The sequence below is a fragment of the Malania oleifera genome, chromosome 7 (genome assembly GCF_029873635.1).
Source record: "Malania oleifera isolate guangnan ecotype guangnan chromosome 7, ASM2987363v1, whole genome shotgun sequence".
In the NCBI taxonomy this organism is placed as follows: domain Eukaryota; kingdom Viridiplantae; phylum Streptophyta; class Magnoliopsida; order Santalales; family Ximeniaceae; genus Malania; species Malania oleifera.
This window is the reverse complement of record NC_080423.1, coordinates 92,206,926-92,234,502: the sequence shown is the minus strand read 5'-3', so window position 1 is coordinate 92,234,502 and position 27,577 is coordinate 92,206,926. Positions and strand designations below refer to the sequence as shown.

General features: G+C 36.7%; 1 protein-coding gene across 2 annotated transcripts; it reads left to right on the top strand.

Moving 5' to 3' along the window:
- Window positions 1–331: 331 nt before the first annotated feature.
- Window positions 332–20,123, top strand: LOC131159880 (phospholipid-transporting ATPase 1-like). 2 transcript variants are annotated; one of them, XM_058115079.1, is made up of 8 exons: window positions 332–855; window positions 1,077–3,380; window positions 9,011–9,353; window positions 9,537–10,329; window positions 10,675–10,798; window positions 11,012–11,231; window positions 14,379–14,837; window positions 14,955–15,260. In XM_058115079.1, exons 2-8 carry the CDS (start codon window positions 1,637–1,639, stop codon window positions 15,154–15,156), a joined length of 3,885 nt encoding a protein of 1,294 aa, XP_057971062.1. In that variant the 5' UTR covers window positions 332–855; window positions 1,077–1,636; the 3' UTR covers window positions 15,157–15,260. The 2 variants fall into 2 exon arrangements, with proteins under 2 accessions (XP_057971062.1, XP_057971063.1); XM_058115080.1 differs by lacking the exons at window positions 14,379–14,837; window positions 14,955–15,260 and adding an exon at window positions 19,721–20,123 and having other exon boundaries at window positions 355–855.
- Window positions 20,124–27,577: the final 7,454 nt, after the last annotated feature.

Sequence of the window (27,577 nt, the reverse complement as noted above, 5' to 3'; positions counted from 1 at the left end):
GGTGCCAAATGTGTTTTTAAATAAATTTTGATTAATAAAAAATGAAAAAATTCAAATATTAGGAATATATAAAGTCAAACTTCATTTATTGATTCGATATATTCTTCATTCATTTATTTTTTTCTCACTTTCTAAAATAAAATTATATTGGGAGCAGGGAATGAGTGAAAAGAAGAAGGGGTATTTTCGGGAACTAAAAAAATCATAATGCAGGGTCCACGTAGGCAGAACGGCGACAGACAAACGGCGGTCCGACGTGGTTCTGTCAACCTGATTACCCATACGGTCCGTGAACGGGGGCGGTCTCGGTATTTCGACACCCGGAAAAGCGAAACGGCGGGAGGGGGGAGGAGGAGGCCATAAAAGCTATAATGCCAGAGAGGAAAAAAGAGGAAAAAATAAAAACAGTAGAGAGAGAAGAGGAGAGGAGACGAGTCAGTCGGTGGGGGGACAAACAAAACACGCCACGATTGTTGCTCCTCCACTCGTCCATCTCTGTCTCCCTGCGATTTCCTCGCTCCTCGCGCCTCCCAACTTCTCTCTCTCTCTCTCTCTCTCTCTCTCTGTGCAGGCCGCCTTGCTTCTCCGTCGTCGCCATCTTCGAAGGAGCCCTATTGATCTGCGCTGTGCTGCGAGCTCAGGCGGTTGCAGAAAAGTCGATCTCCTGGTAATTAAAACTGAGACTTTGAGGGTGAGATCAGCGCCAACCGCCGGATCAGATCTGCAATCGCTGACGCCTGCACTGCTTACATGATTTCGTATTCAGTGCATTGAAGGACACGTCCGATGCAAATCTCGAGGCGATAAGTATCTGCATTTGCCTCCTTCTTTACGTTTTTGTTGTCATCCACACAGGTACAGACTAGTCTCTCTCTCTCTCTCTCTCTCTCTCTCTCTCTCTCTCTCTCTCTCATTTCGTGATCGTCAGGGTTATGTGTCGAAATTGTTTTTTGAATTTTGGGGTTTTTTGCGGGCAACAGTGCTTTTGAAGCCTTCCTAGGGTTTTGCGAGCGTCTGTGTGATTTTCCGGTACGTCCTTAATCTGTGTAATTTGTTTGTCTTTTCTGAAATTCCAGTTTTGGCTCTTCTGAGGATCCGTAATTGGTTGTTGGTTTGCGGGGCGACGAGCGGGTGTGCCCACATTTTGAAGCCGAATTGAGGTGTTTACGTTTTATGAATCCGTGAACTTTTGTCGCTGCGCGTGTTAAATGCCCACTTTTTGATCTGTTTATGCTGGCGTATTGATTCATTCAGTCGCTTAAATTTTCTGTGGCTGAGGACATATTCGAATTAAAGGATTTGTAGGGATTTTATCTGCAATAATTTCTTCTCCATGAGAAGGTGTTGATTTGAATAAAATTGACCTCGGCGGAGGAGCACTGGGGTTATCTGTCCAATTGATTGTGATGCTTAGTATGAAATGAGTTGATTTTTTTTTTCTGTTGATTGAGGGATTTTAGGGGCGATGAGTTGTTATGCATGAACGAAGGGAAATCAAATTCCCCATACTGATGCAATTTCAGTGTGCGTGGGCAGCGGGAAAAGCTCTATGAAGGCAGCAGTTTTTTGCTCATAATCCGAGAGAGGGAGCAGTTTACTCATACGATTCTCCAATGTTTTCATTGGAGAATTATTTATGAGTTCCGGGGAGCCATTACTGTCATCGTCCCATCGTGCATTGAATCCTTCAACTGTGGTGCATCCACATTCGGTGAGAGTTGGTTCCTGCAGTTGTCTCTGCTCCAGTACTTCTTTCTCTTCTTCCATTTTTGATGATACACAAAGTCACTTCCTTGAGGTGAACGAAGACGAAGTCTCTGTTAGTGACGCTAGTGGGAAATCCCTTGAACAATCAGCTTCTCTTGCTACAGCAAAACGGTTCCATTCAGCTGAATTGCAGTTCGCGCAGCCTATTCCTTTGGAATGCCCCAATCAGGACCACAAACGCCTGGTATCGTGGGGTGCAATGGAGTTGCATGACAATTCTGCTGCGTTCGAAATATCTGGGCCTTCGTCTTTGATGCAGGAAAAGCTGAACAAATCCCAGAGGATTCGCCACAAAAGTGCACAGTTTGAAGATAATCTATTCCATGAAGATAATCCGAGGTTGATACATATCAATGATCCAAAGCGGACGAATAAGTATGAGTTCACAGGGAATGAAATCCGAACTAGCAAATACACGTTGATCACATTCTTGCCCAAAAACCTCTTCATTCAGTTTCATAGGGTTGCATATCTATATTTCCTAGCGATTGCTGCTCTCAACCAGCTTCCGCCTCTTGCGGTCTTTGGGAGAACAGTATCCCTTTTTCCTCTCCTATTTGTACTTTGTGTCACGGCTATTAAAGATGGATATGAGGATTGGCGACGACACAGATCAGACCGCAAGGAGAACAACCGGGAGGCTTTAGTCCTTCAATTTGGCCAGTTTCGAAATAAAAAATGGAAGAAGATACAAGCTGGTGAAGTTGTGAAGATCTGTGCTGATGAGACCATTCCATGTGATATGGTTTTGCTGGGGACAAGTGATCCTAGTGGAATTGCATATATTCAGACAATGAATTTGGATGGAGAATCTAACTTGAAGACAAGGTATGCTAGGCAGGAAACAGCTTTAACGGTGTTTGAAGAGGGTTCAATTTCAGGGCTGATCAGATGTGAGCAACCCAATAGGAATATATATGAGTTCACAGCCAACATGGAGTTTAAAGGGCAAAGATTTCCTCTCAGCCAAACAAATATCATTTTGCGTGGCTGCCAGCTGAAGAACACTGAATGGGTAATTGGTGTTGTTGTGTATGCTGGACAAGAAACAAAAGCAATGTTGAACAGTGCTGCCTCTCCTTCTAAAAGAAGCAGACTGGAGAGTTATATGAACAGAGAAACCCTGTGGTTGTCTATTTTTCTTCTTGGCATGTGTCTGGTAGTGGCTCTTGGTATGGGCCTATGGCTTGAACGTCACAAGGAGCAGCTTGATACTTTGCCGTACTACAGGAAAAGATATTTCATGAAAGGGATAAATGGCCAGAAAAACTACAAATATTATGGAATTGCCATGGAGACTTTTTTTTCTTTTCTGAGTTCTATTATAGTGTTTCAGATAATGATACCAATATCTCTCTACATTACAATGGAATTGGTTCGGTTGGGACAATCCTACTTCATGATTGAAGACAGGCATATGTGTGATCATAGCACTGGCACAAGGTTTCAGTGCAGATCTTTGAACATCAATGAGGATCTGGGTCAAATTCGCTATGTATTTTCAGACAAGACGGGCACACTCACAGAAAACAAAATGGAATTCCGCACAGCGAGCGTATATGGGAAGAAATATGGTAGCTTCTCACTCGTGTCGGATCCTTTGCAGGAAGATGGTATGAGAGTATAATCACTTATTTTTTTGATGATCTTCTTTAGTTTGTTAGATATCAAGTTATATTTTTTTTAGCTTATTAAGCCCCACTTAAATGCCTACATCCTGTCAATAGTTTTATATTATCTTTCTTTGTTATTATTTGATTTGGTTATGCTGGTAGACTGGTAGTCATCTTGGGTCACTCAGATTCACCTTTTTTTTTTCGGCAGTAAAAGTTTATTAGTAATTATGTTTTGAGCATTTCTGTTGTTATTTCATTTTCAAATTTTTTCTTCAATTGTTGAAATTCCCATTTTGGTTATTTAAATCTTTTGCTATCAAAAAAATCTTGCAATACTTGCTTGATTGCTTAAAGATCTTTCATTTCCTACCAAACCATTCTTGCTTTGTAATTCTAATTCATTTGCTGGATTATGAATTGTTTCATCCATGACACTTTCCTTGGAAGGGAGGCACTAAATCTTTGACTCTGTCAATAACTTTTCAACTCATAGCATAAGCTCTCAAACTAGAGGCACTCTTGTAAATAAGAGACGGATTAGTCACTAAGCTGACTCTGTGCTTGCATCTTAGATTTGGTTTTGGCTGCAACAAAACCATTTCCTGGTTAAATGTGGATGGCAGTATTTTTTTTCCCACAGTTGCATGCTATTTAAGGCCACCATGTCTTTTCTCACAACCTTGTTACACATTATCAGGATCATGGTTTTTAAAATCCCGATCTGGATCGTGCGATTCTATGATCTTATGATCTGTACTTGCCTAATCGATTCGGATCTTAAGTAGAATCTTAATCAAGTAGGATCCTTGTAGAATCTTATTTGGATTGTTAGGATCTTACGATCGCGATCCTAGTTGCGATCCCACCAATCCTACTTCTGCAATGGAATATGGGTTTACCCTATTTAGGATTTTAAAGAAAAAGGCTAAATACATATATTTTTATTGGTCCAAACATTTTACTTTTGCAATGGACACAAAATTTGGTCTCGTTGGCTCAAATGCATTAAGGGCAAAGTAAAAAGCATGCTAGGATTTGTTTAATCCAAGTCAAGAGAGCAGTTGTGCATCTCTTGAAAGCTTACTTCCTTCAAAATGGAAAGTTCTCTAAGAGCTTAGAGTTCTTGATAGACATATCCTAGGTTGACTAGGCTTGGACTGTTCCTTCTTCCAGCAACAATAGAGGCTAGCTGAGAGCTTTGAGATCAGCAGAGAGCTTCAACAAATAGCGAGTTGCAGAGTTAGGCTGAGAGCTTATAGTTGCAGGCCTGTAGCTGTTATGCATTATCTTTGTAGTTGTTTTTTTTTTTTTAAACTTTTTCCTCTTCTTTTTCTCTTATTATTGACAAGCCAGAGACTATCTATAGTTGCAGGCCTGTAGCTGTTATGCAATGTCTTTGTAGTTGTTTTTTTTTCTTAAAACTTTTTCCTCTTCTATTTTTCTTATTATTGACAAGCCAGAGACTATCTTGTTGCCAAGGCAGAGAGCATATAGCTTTCTTTTTCCTTTTCTTTTCTTTGCGACTAACAAAATGTTCTTCTTCTTTTTTTCCTGCTTCTCCTCTTCTTCTTCTTATGGTCTGATGACAGTATCGCAGAAACTGAGAAATTTATATCAATTCATTGAATTAAGATTAGGAATTTCTTCTTCCTTCATCTCTTCGTCCTTCTTGCTTTTCTTTTTAATTATATTTATTAAATAAATAAGCTAGCATTTGCAGAACACTTTGCAATTCAGGCTATTCAGATTTTCCTTTTAGGTCAAAAACATTGAAGGAAAAACCTGCTAGGTGCTAGCTAGCAAGCTAACTACATTTCTGAAATTTGTTTTAATTTCTTAAACTTACTACCAAGATTTTAGGATTATTTTATTGAGAGTTGTCATAAATTGCCAAATATATAAATGTTTAATTTACTTTACATTGTAAGTGGGATCTTACGATCCATGATTCGATCCTACAATCTGATCCTGCAGACCCTCTCAATGATCCTATGAAGGATCCCGATTTTAACAACCTAGATTATGATCCCCATTCTTTTCCACACCATCAACAGATAGGAATATCACATTTAGAGAATAGATTATTAAGTACTAACTCTTGACATTGGGCAATAAGAAATAGAAACAGAGAGAGAACTGAAGGAGGAAAAAAGAGAGAAGAAGAAAATAGAAGGGAGAAGAGAAACAGCTGGATGGAACAGAAATTAGAGACAGAAGTTATCAAAGAAGAAGGGGGGAGATATATATAAATATATATATCAGTTCTGAAAACAAATTCTGAAATCAAATGATAACTTACTAGTACGAGACACAAAAAGACTACTTTTACACCCAACATTACAACTAAAACAAATAATTAAGAAATGAGCCCAGAGTACTTAAAATACACAAAATAACCCTTAAGTAACTAAACTTCTAAAATGACTAGAACTATTCCAAAGTTATAGTTACATAAGCACCAAAGTTCTCCATTGATGGTCCTCCATCAAACTCCCTTTGTTAGAGAGAACTCGACTTCGAGTTCTAAAATGTCTTGGTTGCTTTAACTTTATGAGTGGGATCAAAGTTGGACAATTAGGCAAATCCATTGGAGGCACTAACTGCATTGCATTGCCGATCACTATGGGAGAGTATCTAAAAGAACCCTCTACTGGAAGTAGCATAAAGGCTGCAATGTCCTCTGATACGATAACAAGAAATCAATTTAATATCCAAATCTTATTGGCAACTCAAACAATATGTGTTTAGTTCATGCTCTAGGAAGATGGAAAATGTTTCATTAGGCTTGGTCTTGGTTAAAGTATATGGTGAGAAGATGGTGAGGGATGGAGGCACATATTTACTGTATGGAGGAGAAGTCATCTCAAAGGAATTTTCAACAATAGGTTCCATGACCAAATAATTTTCATCAAACTATGGAGCAACTAATTGTTGTTGCTCATTCTTTGGGCAATAGAGGTTGAAGTGCAAGGTCATTGACAAACATATTTATCCTAGTAGTTGGCAAGTCATCTTGAAGACCTTGCTAATTTGAATAGCCAAGTTTGGCTACAAGTCAAGGTCAATATATGACCTAGAGGCACCAAAAGTGTTTAGGGTCTCTAGAGACAAGTCTAAGGCCTATTTTGATAAGAAGATGAATGAATTGTGCCCACTAAAGAATCAAAAAGTTGCGCACCAATAATATGCCAATCATTTATGTAGTCGTGAGACTCAATTTTACAACAATTTGCATGGCCACTTCTATATTTGATTTTTTTATTCTTAACAATTTTAGTTTTCTCTTGAGAATATTGTGTGGGTCAATGTCTACTTTGCGTTGATTGAGAAATTGATATATGCTGATGAAGACCTTTAACATTAGAAGTGGAGGGTGGGTTTCTGAGAAATCTCTCAACTTTCCAAAGCCATGTGGTATGCCTTAAGTAAAGAGTGATGGATCTGTTTTCGGTTCTGCAGAGTATATGCATTTTAATTTCATCTTGCAACCCTATTTTGACCATAATCACATTCTGGTTTCTTCGCTATGAGCACACCTATACTAGAGGTCTTTAGATTTAGGGTAATAATCAGTGACACTAGAAGAAAGTTGCCTGGGACTACACAGTTGGTCCACTGATTGCTCCTTGTAAGAATGTGGCGGCAGATTTCTCTCTTAAAGTATACCTCATTTCAAACAGGGTGGTGATAAGAGGTTTTCCAAGATAAAATTGTCCCTTTACTTTTTGGCTGTATTGTTTTGCCAAACCAGGAGGGAAGGAACTCAGTTCTGAAGACTAATTCCGAATTCAAATGATAACTGTCCAGTACAACACACAAAGGTTCTTCACTAAGAGCATACCTATACATGAGGTCTTCAAATTTAAGGTAACCATTGTTGACACGAGAAGAAAGTTGCCGAGGAGTCTAGGACTAGTTGATACACTAGTTGGTCCTTGTAAGAATGTAAAAAGTGGTAACTCCAAAATAATTTTGTCCTTTCAAAAGGATTCATATAGCCAACCCCACTTAGTGGGACTAAGGCTTGGTTTTGTTGTTGTTGTTGTTGTAATTTGCCAGTATTGCTTTGCCAAACTGTAGGGAGGGAGGGAGATGAACCAGTTCTGAAAACCAATTCTGAATTCAAACAACCCAATACATTACACACAGGCACTACTTGTGCACTCAACATTACAAATAAAACAAATAAATACAAAATAACCCCAAAGTGCTTAAAATACACACAATAACCCTGAATAACTAAACTTCTAAAATAACCAGAATTTTTCCAAACTAAAATACAAATCCTAATTTCTAAAGCTATAATTACACTGCAAACATCTTAAGTTCTCCATTGGTGGTCCTCCATCACTTCTACATTTATGTGGTCTTGTATTAGTTTGGTCTCTATAAAAAATGAATTGGCAGTCTACTTTGAGGGACTTACATTCAACTGGTATGATGGCGTTGCTCAAAAGTAGTTTCCATAGTAATATTACTCAAATTGTAGTTTATGATAGTAATATATACACTGTTACTTGTATATGACTATGCCTATGATGACTACAAACTTGGTGGTGCATGTTATCCTTCTTTTGTCATGTCTTTTGAAGACATTGGGAGCTAGTTTTCTTATTTTTATTTTGAGTTGGGCAACAAGGCCAAGTGCTGGATTAGTATGATAGTTGGAATACTTGGAGAAGCTCCTTGTTTTGCCTACTTTGGTAAGCCTGAAAGGTTAAATTAGAAGAACAATTGAGGTTTTGAAGCATCCTTTCTTGAAGCATTTTTTTTTAGCTTGTCCCACTTTTTGATTGAATTTACTTTTGTTGGCGTTTTACAATTTTTGTTTTCCATTTGGTGCTTGACCTGCAATTGGCTTCAAATGCCGCTTAATACACTCCTTTTTATTAAAAAAAGGAAACTTCTTACTTTTTATCTCTTGTATGATTCTATCAAGAGACAGCAATTTAAGTGTTGAATCTTGGAATTTATATAATTATAATGGTTAAGAAAATGATTGTTGTGAGGCAATCGGTATCATGATTTATCAGCTATGATTAGTTTGCAGAACCGTGGCTGTTCAACCTCTCTATCCTTATCCTTCTTTTCCCCCTTTTCATTAATGGAAACAACATGTGCCGTCTGAGAACTTTTGAACTAAAGTGTGTTCTTTTTTTTTTTTTGGTTATTTGATTATTGTGATTGTGCTCAAGTTGTGTGAGTTCCCATCTTAGTGTGCTAGTGCTATTCTCATGATCCCTCCTTTCATGTCACTTTCTTCTTTTTCGACCACCTCGGAGGGACAGGGGTGGTTGTATGGAGTTTTGACGGTAGAGCTACAATGCCAAGTGCTTTTTATGCTATCGTTGGAGGCTAAAATATATTGACGTAGGAATACTAAGCATTTTTCCCTTTTGATAGAAATTTTATTGTGTTACATATTGGTTATTTTCTCTTTTGGCCCAGAAGTATTTTTGGCTTTGTTTACGTGCCTCTCCATTATTATCTAATACAAACAATATCAGATGTCTATTAGTTTTCTTTTTATGACAGCCTTTCAAATGCTGTTGAACATTGTATCAGTTACTAGTTCTTGTGGAGAATGTTTTCCTCTTGTAATTCATCATTTTATGTGCTCTTTGCAGCTGTTGCAGCTGTGGATAGGAGATGGAAGCTCAAGTATGAAATTGCAATAGATTCTGAACTCATGGAATTATTGCATACGGACTTGAATGGAAATGAAAGGATTTACGCACATGAGTTTTTCCTTACGCTGGCAGCATGTAATACTGTGATCCCTATGTTTTCCCAGAATCAGACTTCTGGTTGTTCAGGAAGTGAATTTCATGAAGATGTAGAATCTTTAGACTATCAGGGTGAATCCCCTGATGAGCAAGCACTAGTTCTTGCAGCTTGTGCTTATGGATATACTCTTTTTGAGCGCACTTCTGGGCATATTATGGTTGATGTCAATGGTGAGAAACTAAGGTAGAAAGCTCTGACTTTATGTGCTATGTTCATCTACTGATGTTCCTAGTCAAATATCATTATACTGATGATTTTGATTGTGCTATTAATAAATAAAAAGTACTAGTCCCATGCTATTTTGCCATAAAGATCTTGTGCATTCATCAATTCATAACTTAAATCATTTATATGTGGAAAATGTAGGTTGGATGTGTTGGGTCTGCACGAGTTTGATAGTGTGCGCAAAAGAATGTCCGTTGTTATCAGATTTCCTAACAATGCTGTAAAGGTGTTGGTGAAGGGTGCTGATACTTCAATGTTCAGCATTTTAGCAAAAGGCTCTCAGGGAGATGATCATATATGGCATGCAACTCAGAGCCATCTGACTGAATACTCATCGCAAGGTTTGCGCACCCTTGTAATTGCTGCCAGGGATCTTACAGATGCAGAACTTGAGGAGTGGAAGTGCAGGTATGAAGATGCAAGTACGTCTCTGGTAGACAGATCTTTAAAACTGCGCCAAACAGCTGCTTTAATAGAATGCGACTTAAAACTACTGGGGGCTACTGGAATAGAGGACAAGTTACAGAATGGGGTACCGGAAGCCATTGAGTCCCTCCGGCAAGCAGGAATCAAGGTCTGGGTTTTGACTGGAGATAAGCAGGAGACAGCAATTTCAATTGGTCTCTCTTGCAAACTTCTGACTGCAGATATGCAGATGATTATTATTAATGGCAGTTCAGAGAATGAATGCAGAAACCTTTTGGCAGAGGCAAAGGCTAAGTATGGTGTGAAATCATTAGATCGCAGGAAGCAAAGTTTGAAATGGAAAAAGAGTGCAGAAATTGATTATCTCGAGATTCCTGATGACATAAAGCCTTCTGACCAGCCACAATGGCGTGCAGGGAAGGAAGGAGAACTGATGAATGTGCCACTAGCACTCATCATTGATGGGAATAGCCTGGTTTACATATTAGAAAAAGATCTGGAATCAGAGGCATGTTTCTTTCCTCCCTTCTAAACAAAAGTTTTTAGTTGGGACAATGACATTATTAGATGCGTCTGGCTCTTTGCATTTTCTTATTACAAACATATAGCCTATTTCTGTTTATTTTCCAATTCTTTGCTGTGATTGCTTTCCCCAAAGCAAAATTGAAAACCCAAAGGCTAGGATTAACCCTTAAATTCAAAATAAAATCCCATTAGCCATTGCCATTCTTAAAAGTCTTAAAACATCCTTTCTAAACATGTTTTTTCGGCATCATTGTCACTAACTGCTGGATCATTGTAAATTCATGCAATGCATTTTATCTTATTAGGTCATGCTTTCATTTTTTGGCAGCTTTTCGACCTTGCAATTTCCTGTAGGGTTGTGCTCTGCTGTCGTGTTGCACCCCTGCAAAAGGCTGGAATTGTTGATTTAGTTAAGAGCCGTACTGATGACATGACTCTGGCTATTGGTGATGGTGAGTTGGTCATAGTGATAAATTATTTGTTAAGAGGGAAAAGTTTTCGTTTTTTCATTTTTTGAGGGAGGGGGTTGGCAGCAGCGTACTGGGTGCCATTTAGTTGTGGAACTTGTGACTGTTTTAAATGTTTGTTAATCCTAAATGTATGCTTATTTGGGGTGAAGCTTTTTTTTTTTGGTGTCTTACTTCTGACTAATGATGCCTTGATAGGGGCTAATGACGTTTCAATGATCCAAATGGCGGATGTTGGCATTGGCATATGTGGCCAGGAAGGGCGTCAAGCAGTGATGGCATCTGATTTTGCTATGGGACAGTTTCGGTTTCTTAAAAGATTGCTTCTGGTGCATGGACACTGGAATTACCAGCGTGTTGGTTATTTGATTCTGTACAACTTCTACCGCAATGCTGTTTTTGTGTTGATGCTGTTCTGGTATGGATGGTTTGCTTTGATTGATGAACCCGTCTTTCCAATTACCTTTGGATTTGATAAATCACTTACATTCTTTGTTATTTGGATGCTATGTTTGATGTTTGAAAAGGGCAGGTTCACTTTGCAATTGATAAACATTTTTGTCACACTGGCTCTTTTTGTTTGTACTTAAAACCATGGATGAACATTTTTAGGGTAATGTCTTCGTCTGATTTAAAATGGTTAGGTTACTAGTTTTGTCACACTGTAACTGCTAGATTATAGTACTTCCTGAGATATACAGGTTTCTGGTTTTTTTAATCTGCAACAGATAGATCGTGGGAATTTTTGAAATGTGTATTTATAGTAATGAAATATTTCTGTGACATTTATGCTATGGAATATTCTTATGGCAGTTATGTTTTGTGGTACATATATCCTAGCTTTTTGAAAAGCAGCATGTGCAAAGTATGAGTGGCTAGAATGTGGATGTTGGGATGGGTCAAAGTAGAATGAGAAATGAGTGTATTTCAGCTAACCTAGTGGCCCAACAGCTTATGCAATATGGGTAAATCATTTGAAGGGTTCAAGATATGCAAGCAAAGAAAATGAATGCGTCAGCTTGAGGAATGATATAATTATACAACCAAATTCAAAGGTGCCACAAGTATAAAAGGAAATTGAAAGGAGCTTGGGTTGAAGAACTGGGATAATTTATTTGTACAGGATGATTTCATGTTAAAGGATTTGACCCTTGGTGTGGTGAAGGCCAAGGATTGTTCAATTTTTAATTAGTAGTCGGGAATTGGAATTTCTGGCTAAGTTGTGTAAAAAATCTTTTAGATGCCTTTAGAATGTTAGAAATTGAAAAGTGTTGTAGGGTTAAGCATTATGTGTAATATGTTAGGAAAGTAAACATTATCCAACTTGGGGTAATTTAACAAATAGGTGATAAACAAGAACAATAAGAATTGAGCCAAAGATGTATTTGCAGTCGTGCCTTTGATGCCCTTGTTAAGTCATCACTATGCCCAAATGAAGCTATTCGGTTGTTAGCTAATAGCATGGAAATAGATGACAAAACTATTTGTTGGTGGAAGCAGAAAGGGGCCTAAATTGAAGTTCAAATAATATACATTAGGAAAGTAAACATTATCCAACTTGGTGTAATTTAACAAATAGGTGATAAACATGAACAATAAGAATTGAGCCAAAGATGTATTTGCAATCGTGCCTTTGATACCCTTGTTAAGTCATCACTATACCTAGATGAAGCTATTCGGTTGTTAGCTAATAGCATGGAAATAGTTGACACAACACACAATTATTTGTTGGTGGCAGTTACTTGGCGGTATAATACTTGTTTAATATCTAGCATAAGTTTTTTAAAATTGGAAAGAAATACCATCATTGATGCTATATGACAAGCATTGACAAATGATTGTCTACAGATGACTACATATGAGTGCATATTGGCAATTGTTTGCTCTTACCATATGTTACATGGCATTTAGTTTTGCCTTTACTCTGTGATTTCTTACTTGGAATTTAAATTCTTGGATGATAATTTATTGCATGGTTAGTGCCCTCAAAGGGTTGCTCAGTTGCTAACTCTATGCTTTCCTGGTTAAAACTTTAGGGTATTTTGGTATTCAAGTGGAAGAGAGGTGTAGGGGTGGGTCCATTATCCCGGTGGATTAGTTGAGTGGACAAAGGGCCTCGGGCATCATCGTATAAAAAAGAATCACTTATATTGTGTGATTAGTGATGTATTTGCTTCTATCTTACTTGTTTTTGAATAATATATATCCAAATATTTCATATATCAAAACTCAATGGATGTGTTATTTGCAAGAAAAATGGACGATTATAATCATTATGTGGGGCACATACTCACCAGCATTTTTATTTAACACATGAAAGGATTTTAGATTTCATAGAATTCTTAAAACTTAATATTTCTTTTTGGGTTAGATCAACTTGAATATTCCCACCCCCCCCCCCCCCGGCCCCCCCGGTAGTTGGGGTTGACTCTTGATTTGAATTGAATCATTGTCCAAAAGTATGAAATGAAACCAGAAATAAAAATGAAAAACCAAAAACTAGCAATGGTTAATATTTCTAAATTTTTTTAAAAATTTTGGTTAAACAAATGCTCATTTTTTTCCTTGAATCAATAGCAATTAAACAATATGATTAAACAATGAAAATACAGAAAGAAACCAAATTTAAAAATATCATAATAATAATAGATATTATTATAATAATTTTTTTGTATTTCAAAACTCATTTTTTAGTGCTAAAGAACAATCTTATTGTACATGACTGTTGAGCCTTTTTAAAGAAGGCAGGAAATATCAATGTTATTATTGAAACAGAAGGGGGGACTCTGCAATGCTTTCAAGATGTGTGCTCATTAGGATGCACTTCTTGCAGTGAAATAAAGGGGATTAATTATCTTATCCACAGCATAAAAGGACTTTATGATTGCTGTGCTTACTATAGTTTATCACTACAAGTTGAGATGTTCTTTTTATTTTGCTCGAGTTCTTTTAACTAAGCGATGAGTGTATTGATATTTACTGCAATATGCAGCAGTTGTTTGTATATCAAACTATGGTTCTTATTTAGCCATAACTGTTGATATTTTTCTAGAGTGAGGTGTTGGTGAGAGTGAGCACCCATAGGAAGTTTTAAAAAGTGGATAGACATAAAGCTATGGCTAAGATATAAAATGTAGGCTTTGGAATGTAGCTAGCCTGTCATCTATAATGAAATAAATGAATGCTGTTGTTGCACTGGCAAAATGTGTCTTATCATTTTTTGAATTGTCAAATCTTATAATGAAGGTAGGAATTGGTAAACAATTTGAAAATTTATGATTGCAAATTTGCAATGTCAACTCTGACGAGGTTTTGTTTTTTAAAGAATTTTTTATGTTGTCTTGAAATGCTGTTGAATTTTGAAATTCTTGTGAGGCTTTAGAAACATTTGCTCTTTCTTTTTTGTTTTTATTATTTAAATTACTTGAAGTGATATTTTTGTGCCTCAAAGAATGAAACAGAGTGTTTAGATTGGTTTCCCTAGTCTTTATTGACTTGTACACATGGCAGTATTTAAGCAAGTTGTTAGTTTTAAAGTAATATATGTTTTCTTTTGTGCGTATAGGTATATATTATGCACAGCCTTTTCAACTACTTCTGCATTAACGGACTGGAGTAGTGTATTTTATTCTGTTATCTATACTTCTGTTCCTACCATAGTTGTTGGCATTCTGGACAAGGATCTAAGCCATAAGACCCTACTGCAGTATCCAAAACTCTATGAGGCTGGGTACAGACAGGAGAGTTACAATCTGAATCTGTTCTGGATCACGATGATTGACACATTATGGCAGAGTCTTGTTCTCTTTTACATACCCCTATTTACATACAAGGAGAGCACAATTGATATATGGAGCATGGGAAGTTTGTGGACAATTGCAGTTGTTGTCCTTGTGAATATACACTTGGCGATGGACATCCAACGTTGGGTATTCATTACTCATGTTGCTGTATGGGGATCAATAATCATTACATATGCTTGTATGGTGGTTCTGGATTCAATACCATACTTTCCCAATTATTGGTTAGCCTTGGTCCTTTTTTCAGAAATACGTTCATTCATTTTTGTTTCTGCTTCCTCTCCCCTCCCCCTCAAATTTTTGTCCCAATTTGTGTACTAATTACTCCCTTTACCTGGCAGGACAATTTACCATCTGGCGAAGTCGCCAACTTATTGGCTCACCATTTTGCTTATTGTAATCTTGGCATTGCTCCCTCGTTTTCTTTTCAAAGTTATACATCAGATTTTCTGGCCTTACGATATCCAGATAGCTAGAGAGGCTGAGATATTGAGAAAACGACCAGGTTATTTGGGGTCAAAATCAGGTCAAGGTTCCTGTTGACATGTACATTACCCTCTTCTATACAGACCCTCAGTTTTATCTGGCTTCCTCAGAGTTTTTCCATCACATTGCTTCCCTGTGGCACCCCGTGGCAAAGTTCTATGGTAAGTGCTTCTGTGCATTCCCCAAGTCTTCTTTCAAAAATAAATAAATTAGAGTAGAAGTAAAAAAAAGGCTCCAATTTTTCTCTAATTGCTATTAAATTGTGCATCCTTTTCCAATACCAGAGCTCTTTTGCAGAGTTGCAAGATGGAGCATGCAAAGTTTTTAGCCACTGTTAAAATATCCAGCCTACTAGGATTGTTGTGGATAGTTACAAAAAAGGAGGTATACATGGACAAGATGCTATATCTTATGTATATTTCCATCATAGGGTGTAGGAATGAGTATGTGTTTGGATTTGGTGGTAATGAATAAGATGGAGAGGAAATCTAGGTTTGAAGGTGATAATAATATCAGAAATTTGTTTAAGAATGATTGTTGGATATAGGACAGAAAATGAGAATATTTTCTATTGGGAAACTTGTGGATTATCTAAGAAAATCTGCATAGTTTTCTTATCTGTCACATGGAAGTTCTTATAATCTAATAGATTCCTTGTCTAACTTATGACCTCAGAAGTTCTGTTAATATGACATCTACAAAAGGTAAGGACCTGTTTAGTTGTGGAAAACAATTTTCATCTTCCATTTCCAGGTTTTCAGAGAGAGTGAGAGGAGTGAGAAGTGTCTAGGAAGCATCTGTGTTAAGTATACATTGTACAGGCAAAGGTATTTATGAAGCATAATACAAACTAACATATTATATTTTCAAAGAAATTTATCTGCCCCTGACATTTTTATTAATCAGCAAAGAGAAATATCTACCTCCCAACATATGAGCTAATGTAATTACATGAAGACAATATTTTCACATAACAATTCGTCAATGCCCAAGTGATGGAGGACCACTGATGGAGAACTTTAGATGTTTGTATTGCAGTTATAGCTTTAGAAAATTAGGATTTTTTTTATATTTTATTTTGGAAAAAATCTTCTTATTTTAGAAGTTTAGTTAATTTAGGATTATCTTATGTATTTTAAGTATTTTGAGGTGGCTTTGTAATCAGTTGTTTCAGTTGTAATACTGCGTGCATAAGAACTTTGCTTTGTATCTTGTATTGGACAGTTTTCATCTTTTGGAATTCAGAACTGAATATTGTTTGCATCTCTCTTGCTGTCATGATACTCTGTCACTCCTCTTTTTCCTCCTCCTCCTCCTCGTCCTCCTTTCTTGTTCTTCTTTTTCCTTCTTCCATTATCCCCTTTCTGTTTCTCTTACTGCCGTTGTTGTTGCTGTTATTGCTGTTTTTTTTCCCCTCTTTTTTCACTTTTCTGGTTGTTCTGTAACTCCTGTCTCTAATTTCTGTTCCGTCTTCCTTTCTCACTCTGTATCTCCCTCAATTATCTCTGTGTTTTAAGCAGTTGCAAAATTTCATTGTAACTTCATATATGCTCCATAGTTACCACGAAATTCTAACATCATATTGAACAGTAATTTGGTACGATCATTCAGAATTGCCATACATTTTCATTCATGAATGCTAAATCTAATGATCCAAAGTTTTAGTTCAATATTGTTCACATTACATATTTTTTGTAAGTGGAGAATTATTGCATTATAGTTCTATTTTTAGTCATTATTAATCTATCTCACAAAAGAAAATATTTCAATATTTAGAAACCCTTGCGACATCCTCTGCATATTTTTTACCATTATTTCTATGCAAGTATATCCCTAATGTTCCACATTTTAGAGCATGTGCCTGACTGGGATCCTATTCCTGTTCCATGAATCGGAACATTCTGTATGAATCGGAACATTCTGTGTTGCAAGTGACATTAATACTCTCGTAGGCTTTGGCATAATTAATGTATTTTGAAGTTTATAATGATGAGAGTGACATTTTGTCATGATGGGGTCATGGTTCTATTAAGGTTTTATAAGGGGTTTCCTGTGACTAAGCTGTTATTGGATGGAAGAAGTACCCAAACCACTAAATGTCAGAGTGGAAGATGGTGCAACAGACGAGAGTCTCAGCCATATTCAATGCATTGCAGGAACGATTATTGGGGATTTTAAATGATGATTGAGGGCATCACAGATATTAAAACTTTGTCCACATGTGGTGACAAAATATCTGCACTGCTTTTAGAATAGCAGAATTTTTATAGGTGTTGGTATGTTTATCAAAATTAATTTTTCTGGAGGTAGAGGAATCTTTGTCTTATTAGTTTCAGCAGTAATTATGGATCTGTGATTTAAATGGATATTGTTCCGGTCTACTCATGGTTTCTCTTAAGTCAAAGTTCACAATTTTTCGAAGTTGATTTATGTAGAGTCTCTAAGTCTTATGATCTGTTTTGAGAGCAGTTTTTTTTTTCTTTTCTTTTCTTTTGTAAGAAAATTAACATCCATCGGCTGTCATGTACAAATATGTTCGAGCTCTGATGTTTAGTTTCATTTCAATTGTTAGGTTGTCTGTCAATCCTGATATGCTCAGAACATACTTAAGCTTTGTCAGAGTCAATTTGAGTTTCCATTTTCACACAGTGCACCTTCCATCTCCTCCCACTGCTGTGTGTTAACTTGAGAAGACTGCTTTTGCTATCAATCACATTTATTCTTTAACTCTTGAAGAGTAACCAAATCTGCCAGTAATCTAGTGCAAACTCTCATGCTTATTCTCATCATGTCAGCAGCCATCATATATGCTGCTGGCATTTCCGTCTTTTTTTGCACTCCTTTGTTGATCTTTCATTTGGAGTTTTATGCATGGCAGTTTGATATATTGCCATGCCTTTTCACGTATGTAAGATTTTCAGGAGAATTGGGTTTGTTCCTTTTTTGGCATTAAGTTATTTACTTTTGATGGTCATATATATTTTGAGGTGGCCTTAGCTAAGTAGGCTATTGAGGAGAAAAGGTGGTTAAATTTTGCTTGTTTACATCATTATTTGTATTTGGCGCAAGTTTATTTCACTTTTTTTTTTCTCAATTTCTATAATGTGAAAATGTATACAAATGGTGTACGCCAGATTTTAGAAATTTGCATGCTTGTGTTAAATATGGTAAAATCTGTGTAAGGTGTACGACTTGAATTTAAATATTACTAATGGACAATAAGAAGCACTAGAAAAAATCCTAAACAATTTCAATTGCATGGTGGTTTGCTTTCTGCTTGCTTGTTAGGAATACATGAAATATTGGTGATTTGAGTGTCATAGTTACAAGATGTGCAGTTTTAACTTAGGAAATGTTAGTTAGGTTACTGTTTTGTGGTATATCTGTTTATATATATTTTTAATTAATTAATACACTTATGATGGAGTACTTCTGGACAAAGTTATGGTTTGGAGATTGGAGAAGTAATTGTACTGGACTGTTTAATCAGCATGCGCTGAAACATGATAAGAAATAGCATTGTTTGGAAATCACGTATGAAGTGAGGAAAATTCTGTGCTCACGTTATCCACCAACTTTTCGTATTATTGGCAGAAAAGAGAAGGTAATTTTAACTATGCAAGTCCTAAATACTGTCTCAATTCAACACTATGTATCGATTTCAAGTAGTGATATTAAGTATACTTTTACGACTTCCACTCAGAACATTACAAATTAAAAATAGTTACTAGGCTGACGTCTTAAGCCATCTTTCTCATTACTTGAGTGGGTTCATCTTGGTGGAAAAGTAATATTTTGCATGCATTTGAAGTAATAAGGTCATTAGGCTGGTTGTAGTCCGTGCCCATTGTCCAAGCATTGGGAAGTAGGCCAGTGTCCTGAAGATCTCCTAGTCAGGAATGGTACAATGCTTGGAGTTTGTTCTCATCTTACAAGATGAACAACAGTGGGTGTAGTCAACCTTCTAAGCGTGATCTTTTAAGCCCTAATGCATCCAACTTTTCTTGAAATGCCCTTTAGTAGGTCTACTTGTTGGCATGAATATTTTTTAAGTTAGTATTATATCTGGGATAAACGTGCATATCATCATAGAGCATTATGCTGCATGAAAGGGTGACAAATGTTTGTGGGCTGCATGGATGTCCCAGGCAAGTGTGATCCCTCCATTTTGTTTTCCCATTTTTTAAATTGCAAAAGGTTACCATTATCTGCAGTAAAGATGCTAGTAAAATTTCTAGTTGGCATTTACTAGAATTGCATTAGTAGAAGCATTATGCATGGTATAAACCGATACTCCTGTAAAGTTCATGCATGCAATAGTTAAATGCCATAAAAAACTCAATGGAATGATTTGTTTTGTTCGAGGTGAACTAACGCCCTTTTGATAAACAACAATTCTTTTAACTTTTGAAACAATTATTGGTTATGCTATATATGATGGCGATTTGTTTTTATTATATGATCGGCCTGGGCACCGGTACTATGCGCTATGAGGAAATCCCAAAGCATAAATATGAAACATAAGCCTTTATATGTCTTGTATGGGTCATGCTTGCGATGAGAATGTACGTTCTAAAGATTTTGCAGATCTTTTTATGTGTTCTGGTTTCTTATTTTTCAGCTGAGTAACTCAAATTGGTTGCCAAGATTTGAAGCAAACGGTCAGCATTTTATGACTGCACAATTTCAGTTACCAGTTAACAGGATGAAGGTAGCGGGGAGATAAATGTTCAATGCCCGAGGGATCTGGAGGACACTGGATAGCAGTTACATCATTCTGGACAGGGAGGAGATGTGGGTGTAAAAAAGAGGGAAGAAAGGCTAATGATAGGGATGTCGGGCGACATAGTTGTAATTTCAATATATATTTTTTTTGAAAAAAATTATTGTTTGGGGTTTTTGAGTTGGTATGAGTGAAGTAGGTGGTGGTGATCCTGTTTTATCAGGATAGGGGAAACACAGAAAAATAGATCGAAAAACAGAAAAAAGGAAAAAGGTATATAATATTGTGTGAAGTTGAGGTATGTCATTTCTTAAAATGGGATATGTGTGTCTTGAGAACATCCAGGGGCACTTGCACTATGTTGCATCTGATCTAGCCAAACTTGAGAACTTGCTATTAAACCCAGCGAGTTCTCTCTGGCGGCCTCAACCCCAAAGGGCTTCAACCAAGGAGCATGCATTGGAACCATGCATGAGGAAGAAGCCCTCGAGGGAGAGTGAATGCATAATGCAGGGGATGTTTCCCTTCTCCCGTTTCTAACTGTTCTCCACACTTTCTGCCCTTTCTGTGAATCCGGTGTGCTTTGGATGGGGGAGGGGGAGGGGGAGGGGGAGTGGCAGGGGCAGGATTGTTGATTTGCATATGAGGCCATCTTGTGCAGCCATAATATTACATTTTGAGTTTATGCCTGTCGGATAGTATTTTCCAGCTGTTGCACTAATCGTTTTGGCTCTTTTATGAACTTGGGGGGTTCGGATCTTTGATGAACTAGGAGGTGAGGGGGGTTGGGGTTTGGTTGCGGTGGGTTAGGGTTGGGTTTTGTTCAATCTTTGGTTAGTGTTCTTCACTTCCAATTGATCATGAATTATCTTTTTACTTTGGATGGTTCCTCTAGCTCATTTGACTTTTGATACTGTATATTATGCAAATTGAGACACTGATAGAAGTACGCAGTACCAGAAAAGGAAATGATTACCATAGTGCAATATATATGCTCGTGGAGTTATGCTTGATAGAATGAATTTTTGTTTTGAATATGGATTTGGGTTAAATTAAATTACTTAAAAATTTATTTATTTAAATTCTTGGAAATTGAGACACTGATAGAGTACACAGTATCCGAAAAGGAAATGATTACCATAGTGCAATATATACGCTCATGGAGTTTCACGTGATAGAATGAATTTAAGTTTTGAATATGGATTTGGGTTAAAGTAAATTACTTAAAAATTTATTTATTTAAATTCTTGCAAATCTAAAAAAAATTCAAACTTCCAGCGCAATATGGGCGTTTGGGCCTTGGATTTTAGGTATAGAATTTTGTAAGTAAAATTTTAAGGGTTCACTTACATATGCTTATATCAATGTTTTGTGTTTGAGGAAACATTTTAAACATTTGCTTTGAATTAAAGAATGGCATGAGGGATCTTATGTCGTTGATTCTTCAAAAATTTGTGACAGTAATTGAAATGGGAAACAGATCAGTGCTTGGGAAATTAAGTGAAATGAAGTTAATTGAAATTGCTATAAAAGCTAATGGATAATACGACTAAATTAGTACTTAAAAGCAGCGAGTGTACTTTGAAAAATGTTGGAACATGGCGTTCCTTAAACTCTCAAAAATGATGGATATCATGTTTTGAGGATTTAATTTTGCGCAGATTAAATAAAATTGTGTAACTTCAAAATTTTAATTTTAAACTTCCGAACACAAGTGAGAATGGCATGCCAAGCCTATGGACGGTGTTAGGGTCTTGGGGGATGTGACTCCTCGACACATTGGGAGGGGAGAATTTTTAGTGAGGATGATTCCTTTTGAGCACTGAGAATCCCATACCATATCGGTGACACATGACATTGACTTTGAGACATATGCTTTCATAGTAGGATCTGCATTTGTTGTTAATTCAAGATATTTATCAATTCAATGAATAGTATCAAATCCCAATTTCAACAATATTATGTTCCATGTATGGTAGATAGCATATTTTGGGGAGAATCAAAGAGCATTAGAGATCATATATAGGCAGCCTGAATAAAATCATTACGCGTTAGTTGCTCTTAATTGATTCACGTTGACAGGTTTGAAATATAACGGCAATACTTTAGTTCGGTGATGGCCTTTTTCTTCATTCTCTTGCCTGCGGACTCCAAAGTTAGAATGAATAAACAATTTCAACACAAATCTTGAAGAAATTTTAGATCATCATTTTCCCATACCACCTACCTTTGAAATTTGAGTTTAGAAGATTTTGTAAATGATTAGACACCCACATCAACTTTGAGATATATGTTTCACCTAGTCAACTCATTTTTTACAATTAACTTGATTTTATAAATTCTCATGTACTTTTGCCTCGAAGATTTTTTAATTCTAAGATTTATGCATATTCATGTGGGCATGTATAGCAGGTTTAGCATTTCATTTTATCCCCATGATTAAAACACTTTAACTTTAGTTATGTTCCATCTAGAATGTCAAGTGGTCATTATTGAATGGGTGAAGTGATCTTTTATACTTAATCATACACACCACCCTTTTCCATGTGTTCCCAAAATTTACCATTTCTACGTTGCCTTGCAATCGAAGTAATTGAAAAAATATATTTAAAAAAAAATAGAGGAATAGATAGGACCATCATATTATTGTAGTTGAATAATTTGGTGTTTAAAACATTCAAGTTACTCGAAAATAAATAAATAAATTATATCATCCACTCAAAATACATCACGTGTGATCTTACTTCTTATTGTCTTAACTAGTTAAGGGGTATTATTTAATTTAACTGGGTGATTACAAATTTTAAAAAGGTTGAAAACCAAATGATCCATTTACAAGTGGTACTTTACTTTGCTCGTTTCATATGACAGGCATTTTCTTAGTTTTTATGATGGTAGTTGCTTTGAGGAATTTAATAACAAAATTGCCTTGAGATTTTGTAGAATTTATTGCACGAATTAATCATATCGTATTTTCAAGACATACTGTCACTTTGCCAAAAGTCGACACATATTTGATGAAAACCAAATATTTTCAAATCAAATGAAACTTTTTCCGAAAATTCTTCTCCATTTATTTTTTTTTTTTAGCTTTTTGGTCTTAGTTTTCAATCTTTAAAATTTTTGGGAAGGAATACCTAATGAGCTCTTTGAAAAAAAAAAATGAACCAAAAAGAAAGAAAGAAAGAAAGAAAATAATGTAATTTTGATTAAAGAAAATCATTTTGACCTTGTTTTTAAGGAGTCAAAGTGGAATTGTTACGCTTCTATTTTAAGTACACATATTCAATTTTGAATAAAATTTTTTAAAAAATAAAAAGATGAAATAATTTTGCTTTAAGAAAAATGACATCATTTTGCTAAAGGATATTATAAATCAAAGATTTTTTTTTTTCTTTTTATAAAAAGATTGGTGAGCAATCTAATTATGGTGTCTCTCTTGGGGATGTTGTACTAACAACCTTCTATATAAACTCCATCAAAACAAGAGAATTTTTACTTCCCAATCAAGAGTGCTTGTGGAGTGTGGCAAGACGAATGAATGATAATAAGACATATAATAGATGTGTAGTAGTTTTGATCGTTCAATATTGAAATCTTATTATAGTTTCATATTTTCCACACCCTCTTGAACCCACATGTTGTGATATATCCTTATGAATTGAAATTAACGACTATGATTTCAATACTAAGTGTGAATCAAAATAGAGTATAATTGTAACGCCCCCAAACTCGGAAGTGGGCCCAGAGATACCATAATTACTGCAACCCGCCCTAAACAGGGAATCTTGGGTGCACCTATCATTACTGAAAATAAAACCATACAGTGGAAGAAATACACCTCAATCACATTATCAGAGTTTTAACTATCCTCAAACTCATATAAAAACTACCTATCAATATAATACAACCCAAAATTAACAAAACATAATAGTTAGTGACTCACCAGCTCTGTCTACCACTCCCAAAAGTATAATTCCAACTCCATAGTAAGTTAGGCACGATTCCTTGTAGAACTTGAAAAATGAAATGGATAATGGGGTGAGACACTTTTCAGTAATGTAGATTAAATTATCGTCAGTGTGTGGCTAGCATGAGTTTCCGCGTAATTATAATTCTTTCATTATTTAACTGTGTCTGAAATGGTATTTTAAAACTGTACTCGAGTGTATATTTGAAAATACCTAATTTTTGAATAATATATTGTTGACTCAATATAGCCCATTTATAGTAAATTTGCCCATATATGCATAAAAGAAAACACCATGTACTGTTGAAGAAGCATCGTCATGCTTTCACATCGACATGCTTGCCCCCATGACGGGTTGTGCAATTCGAAGGCTGGACTTAGCATATAGCTGGTCAACCATAGCTAAGTAAGAAAAAGGTAGTAAGTACAATTGTGCCTATCCTATACTCGAAACTACATCAGATGGGTCACCCAGAACTGCATTAGGAGGGGTCCCCCGGAACTACATCGGGAGTAGTACTGTACCTAGGCCACAAATTGACTATCCCGCATCACACTTCCATCCCCATGTGATTGCACTCACTGCCAACACATAGTTACGGTACCGTGCTCATAATATAATATTTGATATACTCAGGGTTCTTAAATCATATATGACAATTTACACAATAAAACTGTAGTCATGAATTCATTTTCATAAAACTGTATAAAACATAAGTTGTTCATAATTCTATAAAATATCTGTCATATATTGTCTTGGTATAAAACCGGCATATCAAAACTCGACATCTAGCCATCATATCAAAATCTTGACTTATAGACGTCATATCACATCTCGGCATATAGCCGTCATATCATATTGTATCATAACTGTATAAACATTCTGTTCATTTATGCCATTTTAAACCGTTCTCATGCCACACAATTTTCATCTGATAACTCATAAATATACATAACTGTCTGGGAAACATATAGTTTCTGAAAATAGAGGTACGAGCATCTCCAGGGTTTAATTTAACTTAAACTATATACTTGCCTAAAAATAGGAGATGTTCAACCCATTCACTTTAGTTTCCCCCAAAAACGTATGAAAGTCAAAACAACCATTTTCATATACCCGATTCATTTAGAAAATCATATATACCATTTTTGTAAGCATATATTGCAATTTAATCAGTTCATTTTTAAAAAATAATTGACATAATCTAATCCCCTTACCCGTTCCTGAAGAAACTGCCTAAAACCTTTGAACCCATGAAACCTAGCCGCTCGAATTTGCCGAAGATCAACGGCCCACGTGTTGGGAGAAGGGAGAGAGGATCGAGGAGCACTCGTAAGTGATCAGGGAGGCTTAGGAGAGAGAGAGAGAGAGAGAGAGAGAGAGAGAGAGAGAGAGAGAGAGAGAGAGAGAGAGTTATGAAAAATTCCGTAGGAAAATCGTCGACAGTTTGGAACTTAAATTGCTCTCTGTAGTTATAATCGTCGATGGTTTTTCTGAGACTCCCTGAAACCGTCGACGGTTTGGTCTTGTGCCAAACCAATTTCCCTCTTTTCTTTCCCTTTCTCTTTTCTTTTATTTATTTCTTTTATTTTCTTGGTTCTGGTTACTACATTCTCCTTTCCCTACAAAAATTTTGTCCTTGAAATTTGCTAACTGATTCTTATCTCATCCATTGGATTATCACTGATTTGTTGATTTGACTCTAAGAAGAGCCGGTGACTGTCCACATAGCAATTCTGTCCCAAGTTTATTAATTACCCCCACTTATGGCGGAAGAATATTGTGGTTACACACAATATCTCGGGATATTACAATATCCATATAAAACTCTCCCACAGACCATCCATATACTAAAACCGTAAACAAACTGATAAAACTAAAAAAACCTATTCTAAACAACTTATATACAAAACTAAACACTTACCTGTGCTGTCATACTGACCTGTCTAGTGCTGAGCCTCTCTGAAAAGCTATGGGTACTTTTGACATATTTCCATCTCTAATTCCCATAAAGCTTCCTCGACTGCGTGATTACGCCAAAGTACCTGCACAAGCAGAATTCTCTTAGTGCGTAGCTTCTGTTCCTTACAATATAGGATTTGAACTGGTATCTCATCATATGCCAAAGTGTACCTTATCTCCAAAGACTCATAACTTATCACATGTGATGGGCCTGGAACATACCTCCTTAGCATGGACATATGGAATACGTCGTAGATCCTAGACAGTGCTGGGGGCAATGCTATTCTATACGCCACCAAACCAACTCTCTCTAGAATCTCGAATGGCCCGATGTATCTAGGGCTTAGCTTACCCCTCCTTCCGAATCTCATTATCCCTTTCATCAGAGCAATCCTAAAAAATATCACATTTCCTATCTCGAACTCCAGCTCTCGCCGGTGTGTATCCGCATAACTCTTCTGCCAACTCTATGCTGTTTTAATCCTTTCTCTAATGAGCTTGACTTTCTCAGAGGTCTTCTGAACAAGTTTCAGCCCCAAAATCTGCCACTCACCAATCTTATCCCAGTACAACGGAGATCGGCACCTTCAACCATACAATGCCTCATACGGCGCCATACCGATACTAGCCTAGTGACTATTGTTATAAGAAAACTCAACTAATGGCAGATGTCAAATTCATCCACCCCCAAAATTCAATATACACGCTTAGAGAATATCCTCTAGAATCTGAATGGTTGTCTCTGACTATCCATCGGTCTGTGGGTGAAATGTAGTACTGAAGGTGAGTTGAGTCCCAAATGCTTCCAGCAAACTTATCCAAAACCTGGAAGTGAAACGTGAGTCCCGATCTAAAACGATGGATGCTGGCACCCCGTGCAACCTGACTATTTCCTGAACATAGAGTTCTGCCAGCCTATTCATAGAATAATTGACTTTAATCGAAACAAAATGAGTAGTCTTCGTCATTCGGTCAACAACTACCCAGATCACATTCTATCCCTGAAGTGCCAATGGTAAACTCGTGACAAAGTCCATGGAAATGTGCTTCCACTTCCACTCAGGAACGAGAAGTGGTTGCAACGGTCTCGCTAGCCTTTGGTGCTCGGACTTCACTTGCTAACATATCAGGCACTATTCCACAAATTTGGGGATCCCCCTCTTCATGTTATTCCACCAGAAAGATTCCCGCAGATCACTGTACATTGTTGTGCTCCCTAGATGCACTGTAAGGAGAGAGCGATGTGCCTTATCCAAAATGACTCATTTGATCTCAACGTCATTTGATACACATATCCTAGTGAAGAGCCTTAACACCCCATCGTATGAGACATTGTAATCTATCCTCAAACCACTTTGTATGTCATTCACAATCTCTACCAGCTCTGCATCTTTCGTTTGAGCTGTCTTGATCCTTTGCCGTAAGGTCGGTTGAACTTCCAGGTTAGTAATGAACGCCTGGTGATTTCCTTCCATTAACTTCACACCCAACCTTTCTAGGTCCATCCTGATTTGATGCTGAACTACCACTGCTGAGACTGACACACCCACTTATTTTTGACTCAACGCATAAGCTACCACATTAACTTTTCCTGGGTGGTAACTAATGGTAGAGTCATAATCCTTTATCAACTCAAGCCATCTCTGCTGCCTCATGTTCAACTCCTTCTGGGTGAAAAAGTACTTAAGTCTCTTATGATTAGTAAAGATCTCGCACTGTTCATCGTATAGGTAGTGCCTCCAAATCTTTAACGCATAAACTATCGCTGTCAATTCCATGCCATGCGTAAGATAGTTCTTCTCGTACTACTTGATTTGGTGAG

Coding starts and splice junctions, on each gene's coding strand:
- LOC131159880 (XM_058115079.1), top strand. CDS start 1,637: ATGAGTTCCGGGGAGCCATTACTGTCATCGTCCCATCGTGCATTGAAT. Junction 10,799..11,011: donor GACTCTGGCTATTGGTGATG/GTGAGTTGGTCA, acceptor ATGCCTTGATAG/GGGCTAATGACGTTTCAATG. Junction 14,838..14,954: donor CCATACTTTCCCAATTATTG/GTTAGCCTTGGT, acceptor TTTACCTGGCAG/GACAATTTACCATCTGGCGA.